Source organism: Schistocerca gregaria, chromosome 8 (assembly GCF_023897955.1).
Source record: "Schistocerca gregaria isolate iqSchGreg1 chromosome 8, iqSchGreg1.2, whole genome shotgun sequence".
Classification (NCBI taxonomy): domain Eukaryota; kingdom Metazoa; phylum Arthropoda; class Insecta; order Orthoptera; family Acrididae; genus Schistocerca; species Schistocerca gregaria.
In genome coordinates, this window is record NC_064927.1 from 244,400,162 (window position 1) to 244,418,234 (window position 18,073).

The window sequence follows — 18,073 nt, forward strand, 5'->3', positions numbered from 1 at the left end:
CTCTGATGTTTTTCATTATTGCTTCAATGTTCTGGTTGTCTTGCATTGCTGTGGTTGATTCAGTTATCTTCTTTTGAAACTGATTAAAAAGTAAGTCTGCATGAAGCATTATCTTACAGAAAAATGATAGCCAGAAAATGACTTCATTATCTTGCAGCCTTTGTTTGTATGAACTAGCTTTTTCAATAGCTGGAGATAGTTTTATCCTCTCACTTGTTTCAGTGACTTCTATAACAGTAATAAAATTTTTCCCTGTTTTAAAAAACATCTTTTACTGAAACTTCTTGGCAGATTAAAACTGTGTGCTAGACTGAGGTCTCGAGTTCCAAGTTTCGGTTCGGCACACAGTTTTAATCTGGCAGGGGAGTTTCATATCAGTGCACACTCCACTGCAGAGTGAACATTTCATTCTGGAAACATCTTTTACTACTTGCAAATGGTAATTCTATATTGTCACACAAATGGGGCAAGCTTTTTTGTATCATGCTATGCAATACTTTTGATATCTGTGATGAGTTAGAAAAGAAAGAAGAATTACCTGAAAAGTGTGCAAACAAATTTGGGCTTTGTGATTAACAGAGGCTGCCATAGACAGAAGGTTGAACTGATGTGCATAACAATGGGTGTAGTTTTCATTTGGATCTTTGTCTTTAATTTTAACCATGTTCGACTTGCCACTCATAATATTTGCACCATCATAGCTCTGTGCTATTAGTTATGTTCCATCATCGCCAATTAATTGTTGAATTTCTTTCAGGATACTCTCAGTTATACAATGAGCATGCTAACTTTCTGGATTAACAAAGTTCCAAAATCTTTCAACAGGTTTTCTCTCAACAACATAACACGAGACAATAACCAACTGAAATTTGCAAGACACATCTGCACTTCCATACATGACTATTGCAACATAATCAGCAGGTTTTATTTTTTTACAAACTTCATCACAGTACACTTCCAATGTGCATTGCAGTAATCCATTCTAAACAGTCTTAGAAATGCCTTTGAACACTGATGCTTGAATAAGGTGAACTTGAAGATGTTTATCCAGTTCAGTGCTGAACTGAATTAGCTCATGAAAAACCTCCTTATTTTGACAGGCATCAGATTCATTAATGGCACCTGAAAGTCAGTTCCAAAGCACCACAGAATCGAATACAGATTACAATTAAATTCAATATATATCTATTCTTTTCTGCACAGTTGTTGTGACCATCAATTGTGAACCTAATTTCTGCTGAAAGTTGGTTTTGTCTATAATTGAAATATCAAGCACATTATTCATGTGTCGCTTCAACATTTAATGAACTTTCATTTTAGACCTTATAAGCCCAGTATCAGTTATTCCAGTCTTACATCAATTAAAATATCTCCCCAAATGACACACAAGGAAAACAAAAAAACAGCACTGCTTCCTTCACAACCAAAAATTCATTTCTTCTTTTGGTAAATTTTTGGATTGGACTTAAGGCATAAATTTTTTGTTTGCTGCTACATATTCAGATTCAGGATTGGCCTAGCTAGTGTTTTTTATCTGAGAGTCCTAAACGGAATTTTTAATAACTCATTTACTTTCTTCATGTTTGCTATTTCATGGTCAACTGAATTTTCCCTTACAGATAACACTGTGCAGACAGCTATATATGATAAATTACCTGACCTCACAATAACTAAAACATGTTTGTAGAGAACTGTAATACATGAACGTAATGAGTATAAATTGAAATACTACACCTTTGTATGGAAAACAGATGATCAACCGGTGGGGAATATGTTAGTTTTTTTTGTTCTGTAGCAATAGCCCTGCTGTTGTGAAATAAACCAATATTGAAATAATGGCTCTTAGTTTCAAAATTTAATGGCATAATTATATTCAAATTACATATAGCTATTTATAACAATATTTAAGTGCATTGTTTCTGTATTTGATTTTATTAAACTTTAATTAGTGTTTAGAAATGCATTAGCATTAACTTGCATAAAGATTCTAAAACTGGATTACAAGAAATCTGCACCCCAATGTATTTTTACATGGTCACTAGATGGCAGATCGCCCTTCTACAGGTACTGCACTTTACTGCTCTCTCGCGGAAAGAACGTGCAGCTTTGAGCCAGACTATATCCAGCTCTACTTACATCATATGAAGCATGTAGAAACCAACGGTTCAGCCTTTCACACAGCCCTTATTGGGGCAGATGGTGCCAATCTGCAGTTGTCTCCAAGCTTCAGAAAACTGCCGCAAGAATGCTGCAGTGAAACGTGCGTCTTCAAATCAGAGAATACAAACTCCAAAACAATGTTTTATGTGCAATTCACATAGATTTTTCTTTCTTTCTTTTTCTTGAAAAGTGCTGCCATGGCACAGCAGCACTACCTCAGAAGCCACACCTGCTTCTATGTACTTTTCACATGTTGCTTTTTTTAGCTTGTACAAGCTTAGTTTTGCAATATTTTCAACATCCAAGATAAGCATTGTAATCAAAACCCCTCTGTTCAGTCCCTTGATTATCCTCATTTTTATTTATCTGATTCAGTATGAGCATGTTTTTTCTAACTTATGTCAATTATTTTGTATACTAGGTAAATATTGAATTTTTATGTTTTTTTGAGAAGATAATTTTTATTAATGGGGGACGTGAAAATCATAAGTCTCTATATATATATTTTTTAAAAAAAGTCATGAAAATCATTTTCTTTTCCAGTTTTTATTTTTTGATGCTCATCTACAGAGTCCCAGTTTGCATTTTTTAGCTTGTTAATAAATAACATAATGTGCTCCTCTCTTTGACCTGACCATGACTATACTGTAGCTGAAATCCAGCTAGGTTTGATAAAATGTAGATTGATACATGACTGATTGCTGAGTTAATCACTGATGATAATCATTTCACAGCCACTGAGTACAATGATTCTTAAAGTAATTGAATTTGCTATTTGCTATTTTCCCAAGGAAAATTGGCTATAGGAATAAAAGTGTCTACATGTTCCATACAGGCAAGTAGATCCATCCAAAACCCGTTAATTATACTGATGTTGTTATTGATTTCCTTTTAGAAATTATAGCTCCCATGCACAGGACTGTGTTTTACAATTTACATTCTGTAACAAGTGCAGAGCACATTTTTAAACTGTGGCAACTGGAGTGCAAATAAGCGCTTATTTAGTATATCAAATTACTTGCTTAAGTACTGTAGAAATGTTGTTAACTGTATGGAATGTTATGGAGACTCAGAGTTTGAAGTCTACTTCCTCTCTGGACTAACACTTTAATAAATGCAATAAAGTGGGCATATTAGTAAAGGGCATGACATTTTTTAATACTGTGAGACAACCAGATTGTTTACTTTTTAAGCTACGTCAATTCTAGCAAACTGATAATAGTCTAATTAGTGATATAAACTGTCAGTAAATTTGTGGGTGTTTTTTACTTTAAAATCATTTTAGTTAAAATGCATAATGAGTCATTTAAACCAATATATAAATTCAAAATCATGTAGAAACATATATACAGACTTATCCATGTAATCATGAGAAAAAGTATTTTGTTCAGTGAAGTTTCATTTAGTCACTTGTTGGGGCAACATATGCAGAGGAACAGATTTCTTATCATGAAATTACATGACAAGTTAGTTTCACTGTTACTGCCTCAACTACGAAGTGTTATAGCAATTGATACAGAAGTTTAAAGAAGCACCTGACTTATACACATTTGTTCATTCTGAAGCTTGTGTTTCAGGAACTTGCCATTTTTGTATGCATTTAAATAGATACTCAACATTTCTGGTTGCTAACAAGAGGTTTTTCCTATCTTTCAACATTATTTTTTGTAATTACAACAGTTAATAATTTGAGATAAAAATATTTGTCCTAGATACTTCCTTGTTCAAAGGTACGTATATAGTCAAAATATTTGTGGAAAGGTCAGTATCAGGAAGATATAAAGATTGTGTATTTTATTCAGTTAAGGTAATGTGCTGCAAACTGTTGTACAAGTATTCAGACCCAGTAATAGTTGAATAATAAATGACTTTCTTAAACAGCAAAACTAATTTACTAAATCTGAGTTTTAAGCAGTATCATTACAATTTTGTAACAGAAAACATGATTCATGGTAAGTATATAACTTACAATGTAATAAAACATATAATTATCGTAATGTAGCAAAATTAGTTGTAAGTGACATAACAAAAATGTAATGTTTTTATTTGATTAATATTTATGTAGGTAGAGGCTGCAGGACTGTATATATGACTTAGGTTTTCTCAGTACTATCTGTGACTGCCTCACACCTGAATAAAATAAATAAAGAAGTTTGAAGCAAATGATGTCACATTTTAGGAATCAAAACTCTGGACCTATTAAGCCTGCAACAAGATGTGTATCCATTTGAAGTGCCATAATGTTTATTAATTCTTTTGCAGACACACACACACACACACACACACACACACACACACACACACACACACACACACGTACACACAGCACTTAAAAAGACTGTGCCTGTTAGTGTGTGCTCTGAAGAAGATCCCAAGATCAACAACTGAGCTACCCTGATCTAATGTGCATGTCTATTGCTCAACACCACTACCACATGTTAATCAGTTATTTTAATTGCTTCCAATATTCATTATATTCTACTCAGGGCTTTATTATATTATACAAACACATACCTAGATAGTCAGCAAGGATTTTAAGCAGATCAGATGTTTCCTCGTGGCCAAGTGCAGCATGCACATCACTTGATTCTGTACAGAAGTTCCATAATGCCTGGCACACAAATGTTGCCAGCTGCCAGTCACTTTCACCATACTTTGAAAGTATAGTTATCAATCTGCAATAGAAGAGTACCAAAGTCATGACTACATTTGATGTGCAACCCCATTCTAGCACTCATATCAACCCCCCTTCCCACACACACAGAGTTACATTGTTACTATAGTACGTAATAGCTGAGAAGCATAAATTTAAGATCTACTCTGTCTTTAGGTACTGAGGTGATTTAAAGTAACAACTTATTGTGACTCTTGACATCAATAAGCAGATTTTCCAGCCTCATTCACCTGTACTAATAATGTTTCAAATTCCAAAGTGGCCTACTCTCGGGGGATCAATTCTGCCCTGTACTATTTTCCAAATTTTACATAATCTTTCCTGCCTATCTAGATGAACTACCATTGCTGGAAGAAACAACATTGTGGAGAATCAACATGGATCTGGACTTGAGTCTCAATTATACAGTTTTAATATTGTAACTTCGGAAAAAAAACCAGATGTGTACAAGTGTTCTTATGTATAATGGGTCATCAAAAAGTTTCCATTCAAAGGCCATACAGCCGAGAATCAGTATTCTAATCAGGCAAAACTGATGTGAACACTGGGGCAATCATCCCAACAATGCACCATGTTGAAGAAACACATTTGGAAAAACACATTGCCATAACTGCCTGCTGCTCATCCTCATTCAATGGAACCATCAACCCTTTAAGGCCTTTCTTTAAGAGGGCAAAGGTGTGATAATCACATGGGGAGAGATCAGAAATGTAGTGATGTGTGGGAGGGTAAGATTACAAGTAATTAACAACTGGATAACATCATACTTAAGCAGAAGAAAGCAAGTGGTTGAAGTTTCAACATATTAACTCAATGTTATTTAAAGCCTGAAGCCACTAAATATGGAGAGCCACAATAGCTTGGAGTTGAAACCTCTCATGGATGACCTGGACAAATTCTGTGAGAATATCATTAGTTTGCTGATGGTAGTAGTGTGCCACTTAGTGGGAAAGTAATGGAAATGCTTCAGAAGACTCCAGAAGAGCCACTGAACAATGTTGAAAACTATTAGTTGCCAAATTCTGTCAAAAGCTCATGAAAACCTAATGGAAACGTTTCTAAACCCTACTCCCAACTATCCACCATGAAAGCCAGAAAGCACGTTAGTGGGCAGTATGGACCAGTTTCACTACCACTGCTCCAAAGTATGCAGCAGTAAAGCCATTATTCAAGAGAGGCTTAAATCAAAAAGTTGGCATCTACCAACCAGTAAGTCTTCTTCCAGTATGATCAAAAGTATTTATAAAAGTTGTTGCAGTCAAGATCCAAAATTTGATAGCAAAATTTACTGTATTAACCTATTATGAGACGACATTTTTTCCCAAATTCTTCATTCAAAAAGTACATGGTCATCTTATATTCGGAGATTAAACTATTGCTGCTAAGGTCAACAATTTTCTGTAGTTATTACAGTATACAGGGGTTGTTGTTGTTGTGGTCTTCAGTCCTGAGACTGGTTTGATGCAGCTCTCCATGCTAGTCTATCCTGTGCAAGCTTCTTCATCTTTCAGTACCTACTGCAGCCTACATCCTTCTGAATCTACCTAATGTATTCATCTCTTGGTCTCCCTCTACAATTTTTACCCTCCACACTGCCCTCCAATACTAAATTGGTGATCCCTCGATTTACAGATGAAGCTTCAGCTACTGAGTTCACCTGCAGATTTATTTTGAAGTAACTCAGAGGGGCAGGACTTGGCGAACAGTAGCATAACAATCACCTTAGAAACAGCAACATATTCTGAAGAAACAGCCAAATATTTGTGAGAATGAAGATAAAAATTTCACACGTGTGCTATGATGATGATGATTAAAAATAGTGATACCACAGACTACAGGGTCAGTAAACAAAAACAGTAAAAACTGTCCAAAATTAATGTAAACCATTTCTTTTTGTTCATTTTATTTCTCCCAGTATTATCAAAATGTAAACAATCAACAAATGGCATAAGTTTAGAATTGGTATAAAGTTAACCTTTTGGCAGATACTTTATGTAAATAAAATATTGGCAGATACTTAATGACAATAAAACAGTCTGTAATTTTGATTAGTGAAAATATGTTAAAAATAATTTTTTCTCAAGGAGCATCTTAAAAAACAGAGGTTCATCTGATATTGAGGGGTATATTATACTCATATGAAATACAGTAATATCATCACATTAAACCAGTTTGGCTTCCAGAAAGGCAAGATTACTATATGGGCCCTCAACAAATTTATTGAGAAAATTTGCTCTCTCTGGACAAATCCCAAATAGTCACAAAACTTTTCTGTGACCTTACAAAGACTTTTGATTGTGTAAACCACTGTTTACTGTTACATAAATTAGAAAGGTACTATTCAAACAGTAGTGGTTTGAAATGATTCGAACCATATTTAACAGATAGAAAGCAAAAGATGTTTTAATGGCAAGTACAGGAAACTGTTTCACAGATTGGAAAATTATTTCACAGGGCCTCCCACAAGGTTCTATTTTAGTCCCAGTCCTGTTTTATGTTCTGTAAACCCTTTACCTCCAAATATAACACCCCACTCAGTTTCATTTGCAGACAAATGAGAAGACAGAATAAATTCCCCAAAGTGTAATTGACACCCTAAATAGTTAAAAATTGGGGTTGTCAATCTTTCTTACCTAAAGCCCACATTATGTCTGTTAGTAGTAATAATTTCTAACCACCCACTGGTTCCACAATAATGGTGATTTATGAAGTAGGGATGTAACTTTATATTATCAAATTTATAATGCAGAGTTACAGTTAGCTAAAGCATATAATGATAATTACTAACCACATACTTTATGCCAGAGTTCTCTGGCAAAGTAGTGGAAATGTTTTTAAAACCCCCCAGTGCCTACCACCCACCATGTGAGCTGAATGCCTTGTAGTGACCACTCAGGACCATGTTGTCTACCACTGGCTTAGAACATTGGTTTGATGGAAACTGATTAACATTAACCATGAAAAAAGAAACTAACACAGTTTAAAACTAAAGAATCAAAATCACGTAACTCTCAAAAAATCCCACAAAAATCAAGAACTTTGGGAAGCAGATTCTGTGAAATTTCTGGAGATAATTCTTGAAAGAAATTTATCCTGGTGTTCTCATATAAGCTACTTGGCAAACAAGCTAAACAATCTTGCATTCACAATGACAATATTGTCCCTTAAAGGATATGGATGCTAGTAAAGTTGTTTACCACAGTTATTTTGAATCTATTGTAAGATACGGAATAAGATTTTGGGGAATGTAAGTAGTGCAATAGGATATTATTACTTCAAAAAACTATTATTAGAAATAGGTATAATATTAAGCCTAAAGGTTCATGCTGACCTGTATTCAGAGAGCTAAAATTCATAACTATTCCATATATTTACATTTGTGAACTATTTATCTATACAAATCCAAAATTATTAAAAAAAGAAAACTTTACCATAACTATGATTCAAGAAACAAAGATAATCTCATGTGCCCATCTCATAGACTAAAACTCTACTCCCAGACTTGTCAATAAAAGACTATGAAAATTTATAAGACGTTAAATGTGGAAAACTTTCACAGTATGGAACTAAATTAAACAATGGAAAATTCACATAGTAATATCAACAATGTAGGAGAAAATAGACTGCTACTTACCATAAAGAACTTGTTAACTTGCAGACAGGCACAATTAAAATACAGTTGCACAAAGCTCTCAGCCACAGCCCTCATCAGAAAAGGAGAAACAGAGAAACCCACACCATTCATACACACGAGCAAGTACACCTCATGCATACATGACCACCAACTTCGGCAGCACAGGCCTGAGCTGCTGGAGATGGTGGTCATGTGTGCATGAGATGTGCACAATTGTGCATATGAATGGGCTGTATTTCTCTGTTTCTCTTTTGCTGAGGAAGTCCATGGCCAAGAGCTTTGCATAAGTTTCTTTTAATTGTCCCTCTCTGCAAATTAATGTGTCTTCTTTATGATAAGTAGCAATCTATTTTTTCCTAGGTTGTTTTAATATGGAAATGGGTTTACTGAAGATAAAATTACATGCTATCCTAGTGCAGAAATGTTACTATTCACTCGCGGAATTTTTAGACGATGGTAAATATTTCTTTGTAGAGTAATGAAATAAATCTGTAATCTTTTTTTGTGAATTAAGGAATAAGTCTCCAGTACTTTAAATCAGTTATTTATGTATGTACGTAATGAGACAATAAAATGCTAATTCTGATTCACCCAGAAATTAAATCAATAAATGACTTGACAAAATTTAAGTCAGCTGGTACAGCTATTTGACTCATCCCTGCTTCTATAGCCTGCACAAGTTGCTTCAGAAAGTACACTATTAATTCATTGTCTGTGACTTAGTGGCATACTTTATAAATATTACTGACCACTAAGTACCTTACTGATATACCATGTGGATGATTCTGTAATACTAGTATCAGTCTACTTGCACAGTATATGCTCTTTCTGCTTTTACTGTATATTCTCTTTCCGCTTGTAGAATGTACAGTATAATCTGTACATTGTAACTTAGTATACATTTAATGTAAAAATAGTGTAGTCAATATAAATTTAAATCATGTATGTACTAAATGATTACCTGGGCTACAAAAGATACTATCTTTTCTGACATACAATATTCCATAACTTTAAGAGTTCCTGCTTTTGGAACTTTTTAATGTGAAAACAATGATAATATATTGTTAACTAAAAGGCCAAAATAGTTACAGAATTTTTAAGACTTAGAACAGTCTCCAGGTTGTTTTGTTTACTTTAATCATGTGAATGAAAACATTTCCATGTAAATCTTGCCTACTTTTTTACAGTTCAAAGAGAGCTGGTATTCTGGTGCAAATGTCACTAACAAGTTCCTTCAGATATAAAGCAAGAAACAAGAAATCTCTAAATGTTCAAAGGAAAATTAACTCATAATTCAAAAAATCATGCCAATTTCACTGCCTTCTTTTTGTTCTAGTTCTTCCTCAGGATTTGTCTTCCAATGTAGTGGGGTTTGCCCTTTTGGCTTCCTGTTTCCACTTGGGCCATCTTGCGCTTGGACAGGATGGAGATCAGCTTTGTTGAGGACTATGTGGAGGGCAGCTAGCCAGTATGGCCTAGGTCTCCCAACAAGTCATTCACCATGAAATTTCAACAAAACCCATGCTTTGCCTCTGTCTCTTAATTTGCTCAGAGTTTGTCCATGCCACCATAGGCAGCTTTCCCTCATTTTCTTAAAGGTAGGTGCTACATTAAACTGCCTGTGAAATTGTATTACTGGTCACCTAATTTTTAAGTGAAAGGCTAGATGTCAGCAGAACCATTTTGTCTTTCATTACAGCACATTATCGCTCTGCTTCTTTAGCTGTGGGCCAACATCCTGCACTGTCCAATGCAACTGGGCAGACTGAAGACTGGTACAAAATTTCTTAAAAATAATAGCAGTCATTTTCCACCATTTAAGCTATGCACTGCTAAATTGGTGTGTGATTTTGGGAATGAAGGAGCTGTTGGCAGCAGTGTTTGGGCTATTATGCATGAAGATATTTGTCTGTGGCAGATCTATATGATCGATCTTGATGGGGTACATATTATTTGTATGTGTTGAGAGATAGTCAGTCTTCTTTATATTGAGGCATAGTCTGGACTATTCAAGGTTATTCTTGCACACTTGGACTGTACACACTTATGGTAGAAATAAACATCAGTTTAACAACAATTAATTATTAATGCAGTTTTTACATCTGCTTTTAGTAGTTTATACCTTAGCTCCTTCTGTATCCCAGAAGGTTCTACTTCATGTTGGAATCTATTTAACAAAATGAGTGAATGAATGAATGTTGGTAAGCTTCTATCGTTTTATGAATCATATTTATAGTAATAATGGGGTTTCAAAAAGTTAATTGTGATCAACAATGATTAAGTTAGCAATAATACATTGAAAATGTTAATGTTAACTCTTGCAAGTGTACAATCAGCAGACATTGGTGCTTGGTGGGAATACAACTGACCTGCGAATACCACCAAGTTGCCTCAGAGCGAGGCGTTTGTCCCAATCTGACATCATGTTGATTAGGACACCAACAGTTGCACAAAGGAGCTCCCGGTCATCAGAATCCAGGTTATGCAGGAAGCACAACAGTCCTGAGAATAATAAGGTGTTATTAAGAGTAATATTTTCTAGCTTTACTGGAATAAAATTAAATCTGCAGTTTTTTTTGTAATCTAGTTGTGATAAATGTATACCAGCAGCAGGTGTTGGAAACAGGTATGCATTGCCATTGTGGTACAGAACATTTAGCCAGATCTTTCATACATTTTAGTATTCTGAATCCTAAAGTAACTGTATGTTGCCTTTTCAAGACTAAATTGCTCAACCAATTTTGATTAAATTTGGTATGGAGATAGCTTGCATGATGAGGAAGCGCAAAGACTATTTTAGAAGTATGTAGTACAATATTTTTCTTGATTTGAAGGATGTAATGTGAATTAGGTAAATATATTTATTCTTTGAAAAAGCTATTTACTCTTTGACTTTTGAACACATATTTGAGAAAACACTTTTACTGACAGATATATTCCATATAATATGATTCATTATAATGGATACAACACCTATACAATCCTCAATGTGTTTAATCCTTACTTCCACACTAAACTATACTAGTATTATAAATGTGAAATTCTGTCTATTATGTTTGTTTTCACAACTAAATCCATCAGATGACTTCAGTGAAATGTGGCATGCTGCTATGTAGTTGGGGCATCCGGGGACAGAGGGGGGATGACACTCACATCACAAACTATGCGTATCTGAAACGGCAGACACATGAAGGCAACTGATGCTATTGCACATACAGTAGCTTACTTAATTGCTATCACTCATCAGAACAAAACTACTGATATGCGAGGGCAGCTGCAGGTAACAGCCAGTACAAATTACATGGAAGAGCCAAAATATTATGACTCATAGGGAGGCTGAATGCTGTCCGTTGGCACTGAGCACATGTGACATGGTAAGAAAAATATCTACAAGTAACAAAACTGTACAACACTAAATACTTTGTGGTGGTTATTGACTGCAAGAGTTGACCGCCTCATCTTTGAGAACCAACTTCTTTGAAAACTGTTGATCTCAGAGTGTTCCGAACTCTGTATTCGAGCGGATGTGTTTGTACCGACATGATCAAAATAAAGTCAATTCATTACAAACAAGCAAATACATAATGTTGGGTTCGATATTACCGTACGTAACATCTTGGTTCCCACACTGGTGACCCCGACACTCACGAACGCCACTTACGACGTCAGAAATGTGTACTGGAACATCAACCATGGACAAACAATGCAGCAACCCTTTGTCGGATTTCTACGTCCATCGACTTCGAATCACACTGCATCTGGATGCAGTGTACAGGAAGTGTAATTAGTGTGTAAATTCCTGAGTCTTGAATGAATCGTGCTTTTTGGTAACTTTCGTCACCTTCTCACACATCGACAATGCGACTGAGACCCACACGTCGTCCGTCGAAACCCGCTCAATGTGTTGGTAATTTCACTTCTGGACAGTGCAGTGCTCCTTTGCCGATTAATCTGGACAATTTTGACTTGCTTTTGTGTAATGAATTGACTTTATGCAGTGCTTCGATACTGGACAATCATGCCAAACGATGGACTGCAACAAACGGGGACTATGTTGCAAATCCCAGTTCATACGAACTCCAAACTACAACTTAATCACAAGCCTGGTCGCATTCACAAACGCCCGTCACGATTACTGTGTCTTCCGCGCCGTGTGCAAATTCGTTTGACCCGGTTTCCACATAGCTCGTCTTCCAGAGTTCGAATGTTCGCGCCAACTTTTCCACCGCTTCTCCGTGCTTGTCCCTCACTTACAGCATTCAACTACTGACATTTCTCTTGGCATCACCTACGAAAGCGAAAAATACCTCGTACTCTTCAGGCACCTAAAGGACTGTCATTATATAATTACGAACATTATCTGTGATAATTTGAGTGACAAGTACACCAGAGCGAAACCGCTTTAATTCAGCTCCTGTCACCAACATCACAGGAACAATTTCATCAAGGACATCCTACCGATCAATGACAATGCACCGATTACATCGACAACAATGCTGGCTGTTTCTCAGTGCAACACTGGATGTACCACACCTCCCTCTACGCATCACACGAGCCGCACCGACTCTGCTCGACCACTATCGACAGCGACGTCACGGCCACCGCCTGCTGGCTCACTGGCCTTGACCCAGTCAAAAAAACAGTTGCGCGACATACGATCCCACTACGGCAACTGCACCTGCATCTTGTCAGCAACTTGCCGACACTATGCACGCCTACTGCTTGGCTGTTCACTACTCGATTGCGCCCGCAACTTGTTCACCCACCCCAGAAGACAATTTCAACCGTATCAATACTTCATACAGCAGTGAACGTGTTCTCACTCCGCCACCACTGAGTACTGAGTTTCACATTCGCGATCGCACACACTATCTCTTCTACTGGAACTGTTATGTCAATACTGTGCCTCCAACCTTGTCTTGTACGCCAGGCTACCCTTTGATAGAGACAGATTCTGATTTCGACCCCATCTTATTCAGTGATACGCAGCAGACTGCTTCATGACATACATTTTCACCTGAACAACTGCAACACCTACGTGAGCAAATTGCGACATACAACTTGTTGGTACAAGATCAATTATACATGCTGCAGTCGACACTGACCGAGCACAACATGCAACAAGATGCTCCTGTCATTGTTCTGCCTCCAACTGCTGATGATCCTTCACCGTTACTATCAGCTACAATTAATACCCTGATGATTATCTGCAAGAGTCGCCCGCCTCATCTTTGAGAACGAACTTCTTTGAAAACTGTTGATCTCATTGTGTTCTGAACTCTGTATTCGAGCGGATGTGTTTGTACCGACATGATCAAAATAAAGTCAATTCATGATAAAAGAGCGAATACTTAATGTTGGGTTCGATATTATCGTATGTAGCATTTCGATTCCCACAACTTATTTTGTAGTTAACAACACAATACATCATTTTAGTAAACCATACATGAAAATTTTACATACTTTTATTTAGTTTTTATTTGCTTATTTATTATTATTATTATTATTATTATTATTATTATCATCAAGTCATTTATATTAAACACACATAAATCAACATGCAATGCTTTTGTGAATTGTGCCTTCATCCAAAGGATATTAATTCCACAATATTTTGTCATTTATTTATATACTCTGATCTTCTGGAAATTTTCTTTGTTATAATACACCTGTACATAACTGATATGACTGATTATTGAAATATTTGAAAATGATAAACCAGAGATGTGTGTTCCTTATAAGTAATTTCTTTTTTCTCTCCTTTTTTTCCTGTTAAGATGTTAATGTTGAAACAGCTGGAATAACTTCAACATAAACTATTTAGTAAAAATTCTCTCTTTGGCGGAGCAGTTTTATGTTAGATCTTGTATCACTTGGCATACTTTATGAAGTATTGTGATAATGTCATAGGAATAGATAAATTGAGGAAGATTCAAATCAGTGGCCTGTGATGTTTCATTTAGTAACTTGTATGTAATTAATTAGAACTCTGAAATCCTTTTTGCAAGCAGGAATCTTCAAGCTTTTTGAGCCGACAGTGAGAATGACTACTGACAAGACAGTCAGCATGTGATAAATACAAGAAATGTTCATTTATGTAAAGTAAGAGAAAGCAACCACACACCTACAGCATACTGATGTGCAGAGCATAGATCATGTAATAGGAAACACTATTCACACTAGCTTTTGTGTTCTTGGTCTGTATTCACATACACACAATCACACAGACATCTTATGCACATTCCCATGCTGTGAGTGGTTGTCTTTCCCATATTCTTTTGTTGTTGCATCCACAGATTTCCATTACTGTTACACTGAAATGTGTATTTGTTATACTGTTGCTTTCAATATGCAGGCAATCTAAAAAATGTTTATTTTTAGTGAAGTTGATTTCAGTACATAGATAATCTAAGTTTTCCACTTCTGTCTGCTCAAAGTGTGAAAAAGTTGCTGCTGATGAAGTCACAGCAGTTATTTGTGAGGTCTGCAAAATTAAATTTTAAATAGGAAGAGGTAGAAATAAACGGTGAATCATTCTAGTGATGCAACGAGCCACAAATGAAGAAACCACTGATGTAAGCAACTCTGAGGAAGGTCAACAATTTTATGAAAAGGATAGATAGCTGCTCACCATAAAAGTGACACATTGAGTTTCTGACAGACATAATGAAAAGACTGTTACACATTTCGCCTTCTGCCAGAGTCTCGTTCAGAAAAGAAAACACACACACATTAACACAAGCAGGCAGACCTCAGTTGCACATATCCAGAGTGGCCTGAGATAGCAGTCATGTGTGCATGAGGCGTGCTTGATAGTGTGAAGGTGTGTGTGTGTTTTCTTTTCTGAAGAAGGCTCTGGGTGAAAGCTAAATGTGTAACAGTCTTTTCGTTGTGCCTATCTGCAACTCAACGTGTCATATAATGGTGCATAGCAACCTACCCTTTTCATAATATTGTTGATATTCCTATCTGGACTTTCCACTATATGACAAAGGGCAGAGTGTTATACCCTGGCACATAGGAATGAGTGTCTGGGAAATGGAAATGCTGGTTGGCTGATAATGTAGTGAGCATTTATGGAAAGTGGTTGAAGAGTGGGGAACTACTAGTTGTTGACAAGGTGTTGGACATCCATGCATCATCACAGAACATTGAAGGTCAGAGTCTTGCCAAATCTACACAGCAATGATATGTGGACCGTTGACACAATACTATGTTGCTGCATGCGCAACATTTCAAAGCACACGGTTCAGTGTACATATTTCAAACATGGTGCTCTGCAGCAATCAACCCCTATTACATTTGAATATTAACCTACTGGTTCCATCAATTATGATTTAAATTGGGATAGGATCATCATAATTGGACCATGGATGATGCAAACTAGTTGCCTGGCTGACTGAATCATATTTATGACTGACCAAAATATGTACTGTGCCACAAATGCAGGCTTGTGGGGCAGTGTTATGGTATAGGGGAAACCATCTGCACTTGTAAAAATGCAAAAAAAACATTATCTTTTTATGCTGAAACTCATTTTTGATTAGTAAATGTTTTTGCACTCACATTTCATTTGTAAATTCAATAATACAGTCTGCATAAAAATGTTTACATTCTTAAATCATACATAAGGCATAATATTAACAGAGTTTCGTTGGTTTGGTGCTTACATTACTTTTAAGTTGGATATTCCTGTTGTCTTTATTTTGGTACTGAAAATCACTTTCACTTAAACATTATATACCTGTATTTTCCAGGAGAATATTTCTGGATGTTTCAGAACGAGTCAGGTTTCCATACACCCTCATTGCTTCAATAAGGCATTCCCTGTTGTTAGAAGACAAAACTTCCAGAAGAGCTGTTAACAAAATATTAGAAAGGAAAAATGTATTACTAGTTGACATTACACTTTTTTATGCAAAACATAAACTGAATATCTTGATTGAACGTAGCCTCATAATTATGAAAAGTTTTTAAAATATAAGAAACATATAAAGTAACAGTTATTTAGATGATCTGTGTAAAAATGCATTATCTGTTACACACATAATAATTACAATAGAAAAGGGATGAAAAAAACAGATTGCTTCTCATCACAGAGAGAAAGTGTTAAGTGGCAGACAGGCACAATTAAAAAGACAGCTAGATACTAATCAATTATCAGAGAAGTTCTTTATCAGACACAAACAAAATGAAATTCACAAACATTCACACAAACATAACATGCACACTCATGGCCACTGTCAGCTCCGAGTCCTAAGGGCCTTATCACCTGGCAAGGATGGTGGCCATGTGTGTTTGAGTTGTGCTTGTTTAAATATGTGTGAATTTTAAAAATGTAGGAAAAGACAGATTGCTACTTTCTGTAAAGACAACACATTAAGTTGTGGACAGGCACAAATAACAGACACTTACTCATAAGCTTTTGGCCACAGACTCCGAGAAACACACACCATTCACTCACACAAGCAAGCACAGCTCATGCACGCATGACTGCCAACTCTGGCAACTCAGAGCAGGATGTAACTGTCACATGGAATGAAAGCGGCATACTGATCGCTGAAATAGAAACACTTCTTTGCTGCCAATCCCTCCAACCAAAGCCAACCTAATTCCAACATTGAAACCTGCCTCTCCCAGTTCATACTGCCACCCAACTGTGAACTCCCTTCTTCTCACCTAACCACCCACTGGTAACCTTTCAGGAATTCCTTACCTCCAACTTGGTGTCGCCATCCTTCCCCATGTCCCTTTCCAAGAACACCAAGCTCTCAGCAGAAGAAAGAATAGCCATACACCTCAAAACAAATCCTGATCTAATCATCCTACGTGTAGGCAAAGTTTTCACCAGTTTTGTTATGAATTGTAGTGACTACCTGGCAGAAAGCCTCTGTCAGCTATCTGACTCCTCTCCCTATAAACCCTGCCAGAGTAATCCCATAACAGAAGTCCAATGCAACCTCTGATTCTTGCTTAAAGCCTTAGGCCATTCCCAGACCCTCTCCCCTGAATCCATTTCCCCCCTCACTCCTATGACACCCTACCCATCCACATTTTATATGATCCCCAAAATTCACAAACCTGACAATCCTGGATGCCCCACTTTGGCTGGGTATTGTGCTCCCACTGAAGGAATTTTCTCTCTCACTGACAAAGACCTCCAACCAATTGTCCGTAATCCAGCTACCACGTAAAATATACCAAACATTTCTTTCACTGACTCTCAATGATCCTGACCCCTTTACCTTCCGGATCCCTACTCGTCACTGTCGATGTCACCTCCTTATACACCAACATCCCTCATGCCCATGGTCTTACTGCTACTGAACACTACATTCTTCAGACTCAAACTGGCTACCTTATCCACCACATAGCTTACTAACTTTATCCTACTCACAACTACTTTTCCTTTGAAGAGGAGGTATACAAACAAATCTGCGGCACAACCACAGGCACCCACATGCACCCTCCTAGGCCACCCTGTTTATGGGCCAAATAGAGGAGACCTTCCTTGCATCCCAAAATGCCAAACCCCTTCTCTGGTTCAGGTTCACTGAAGATATTTTCATGATCTGGACTCTGGGTCAAGACACCTTATCTTCATT

At 36.6% G+C, this 18,073-nt stretch overlaps 1 protein-coding gene across 4 annotated transcripts in view; it reads right to left on the minus strand.

Moving 5' to 3' along the window:
• The window catches only part of LOC126284284 (armadillo repeat-containing protein 2), a 168,381-nt gene that overhangs the window by 14,883 nt on the left and 135,425 nt on the right, over positions 1-18,073 (minus strand). For all 4 annotated transcript variants that reach the window (XR_007551463.1, XM_049983110.1, XM_049983112.1 and 1 more), the window contains exons 14-16: positions 16,213-16,326; positions 10,838-10,970; positions 4,675-4,835 (exon numbers count right to left, since the gene is read on the minus strand). Coding sequence is in view for 3 of the 4 variants with exons in the window: in XM_049983110.1 (XP_049839067.1) it covers positions 4,675-4,835; positions 10,838-10,970; positions 16,213-16,326 (408 nt within the window). In the remaining variant the exon portion in view is untranslated. The remainder of the gene's footprint in view (positions 1-4,674; positions 4,836-10,837; positions 10,971-16,212; positions 16,327-18,073) is intronic.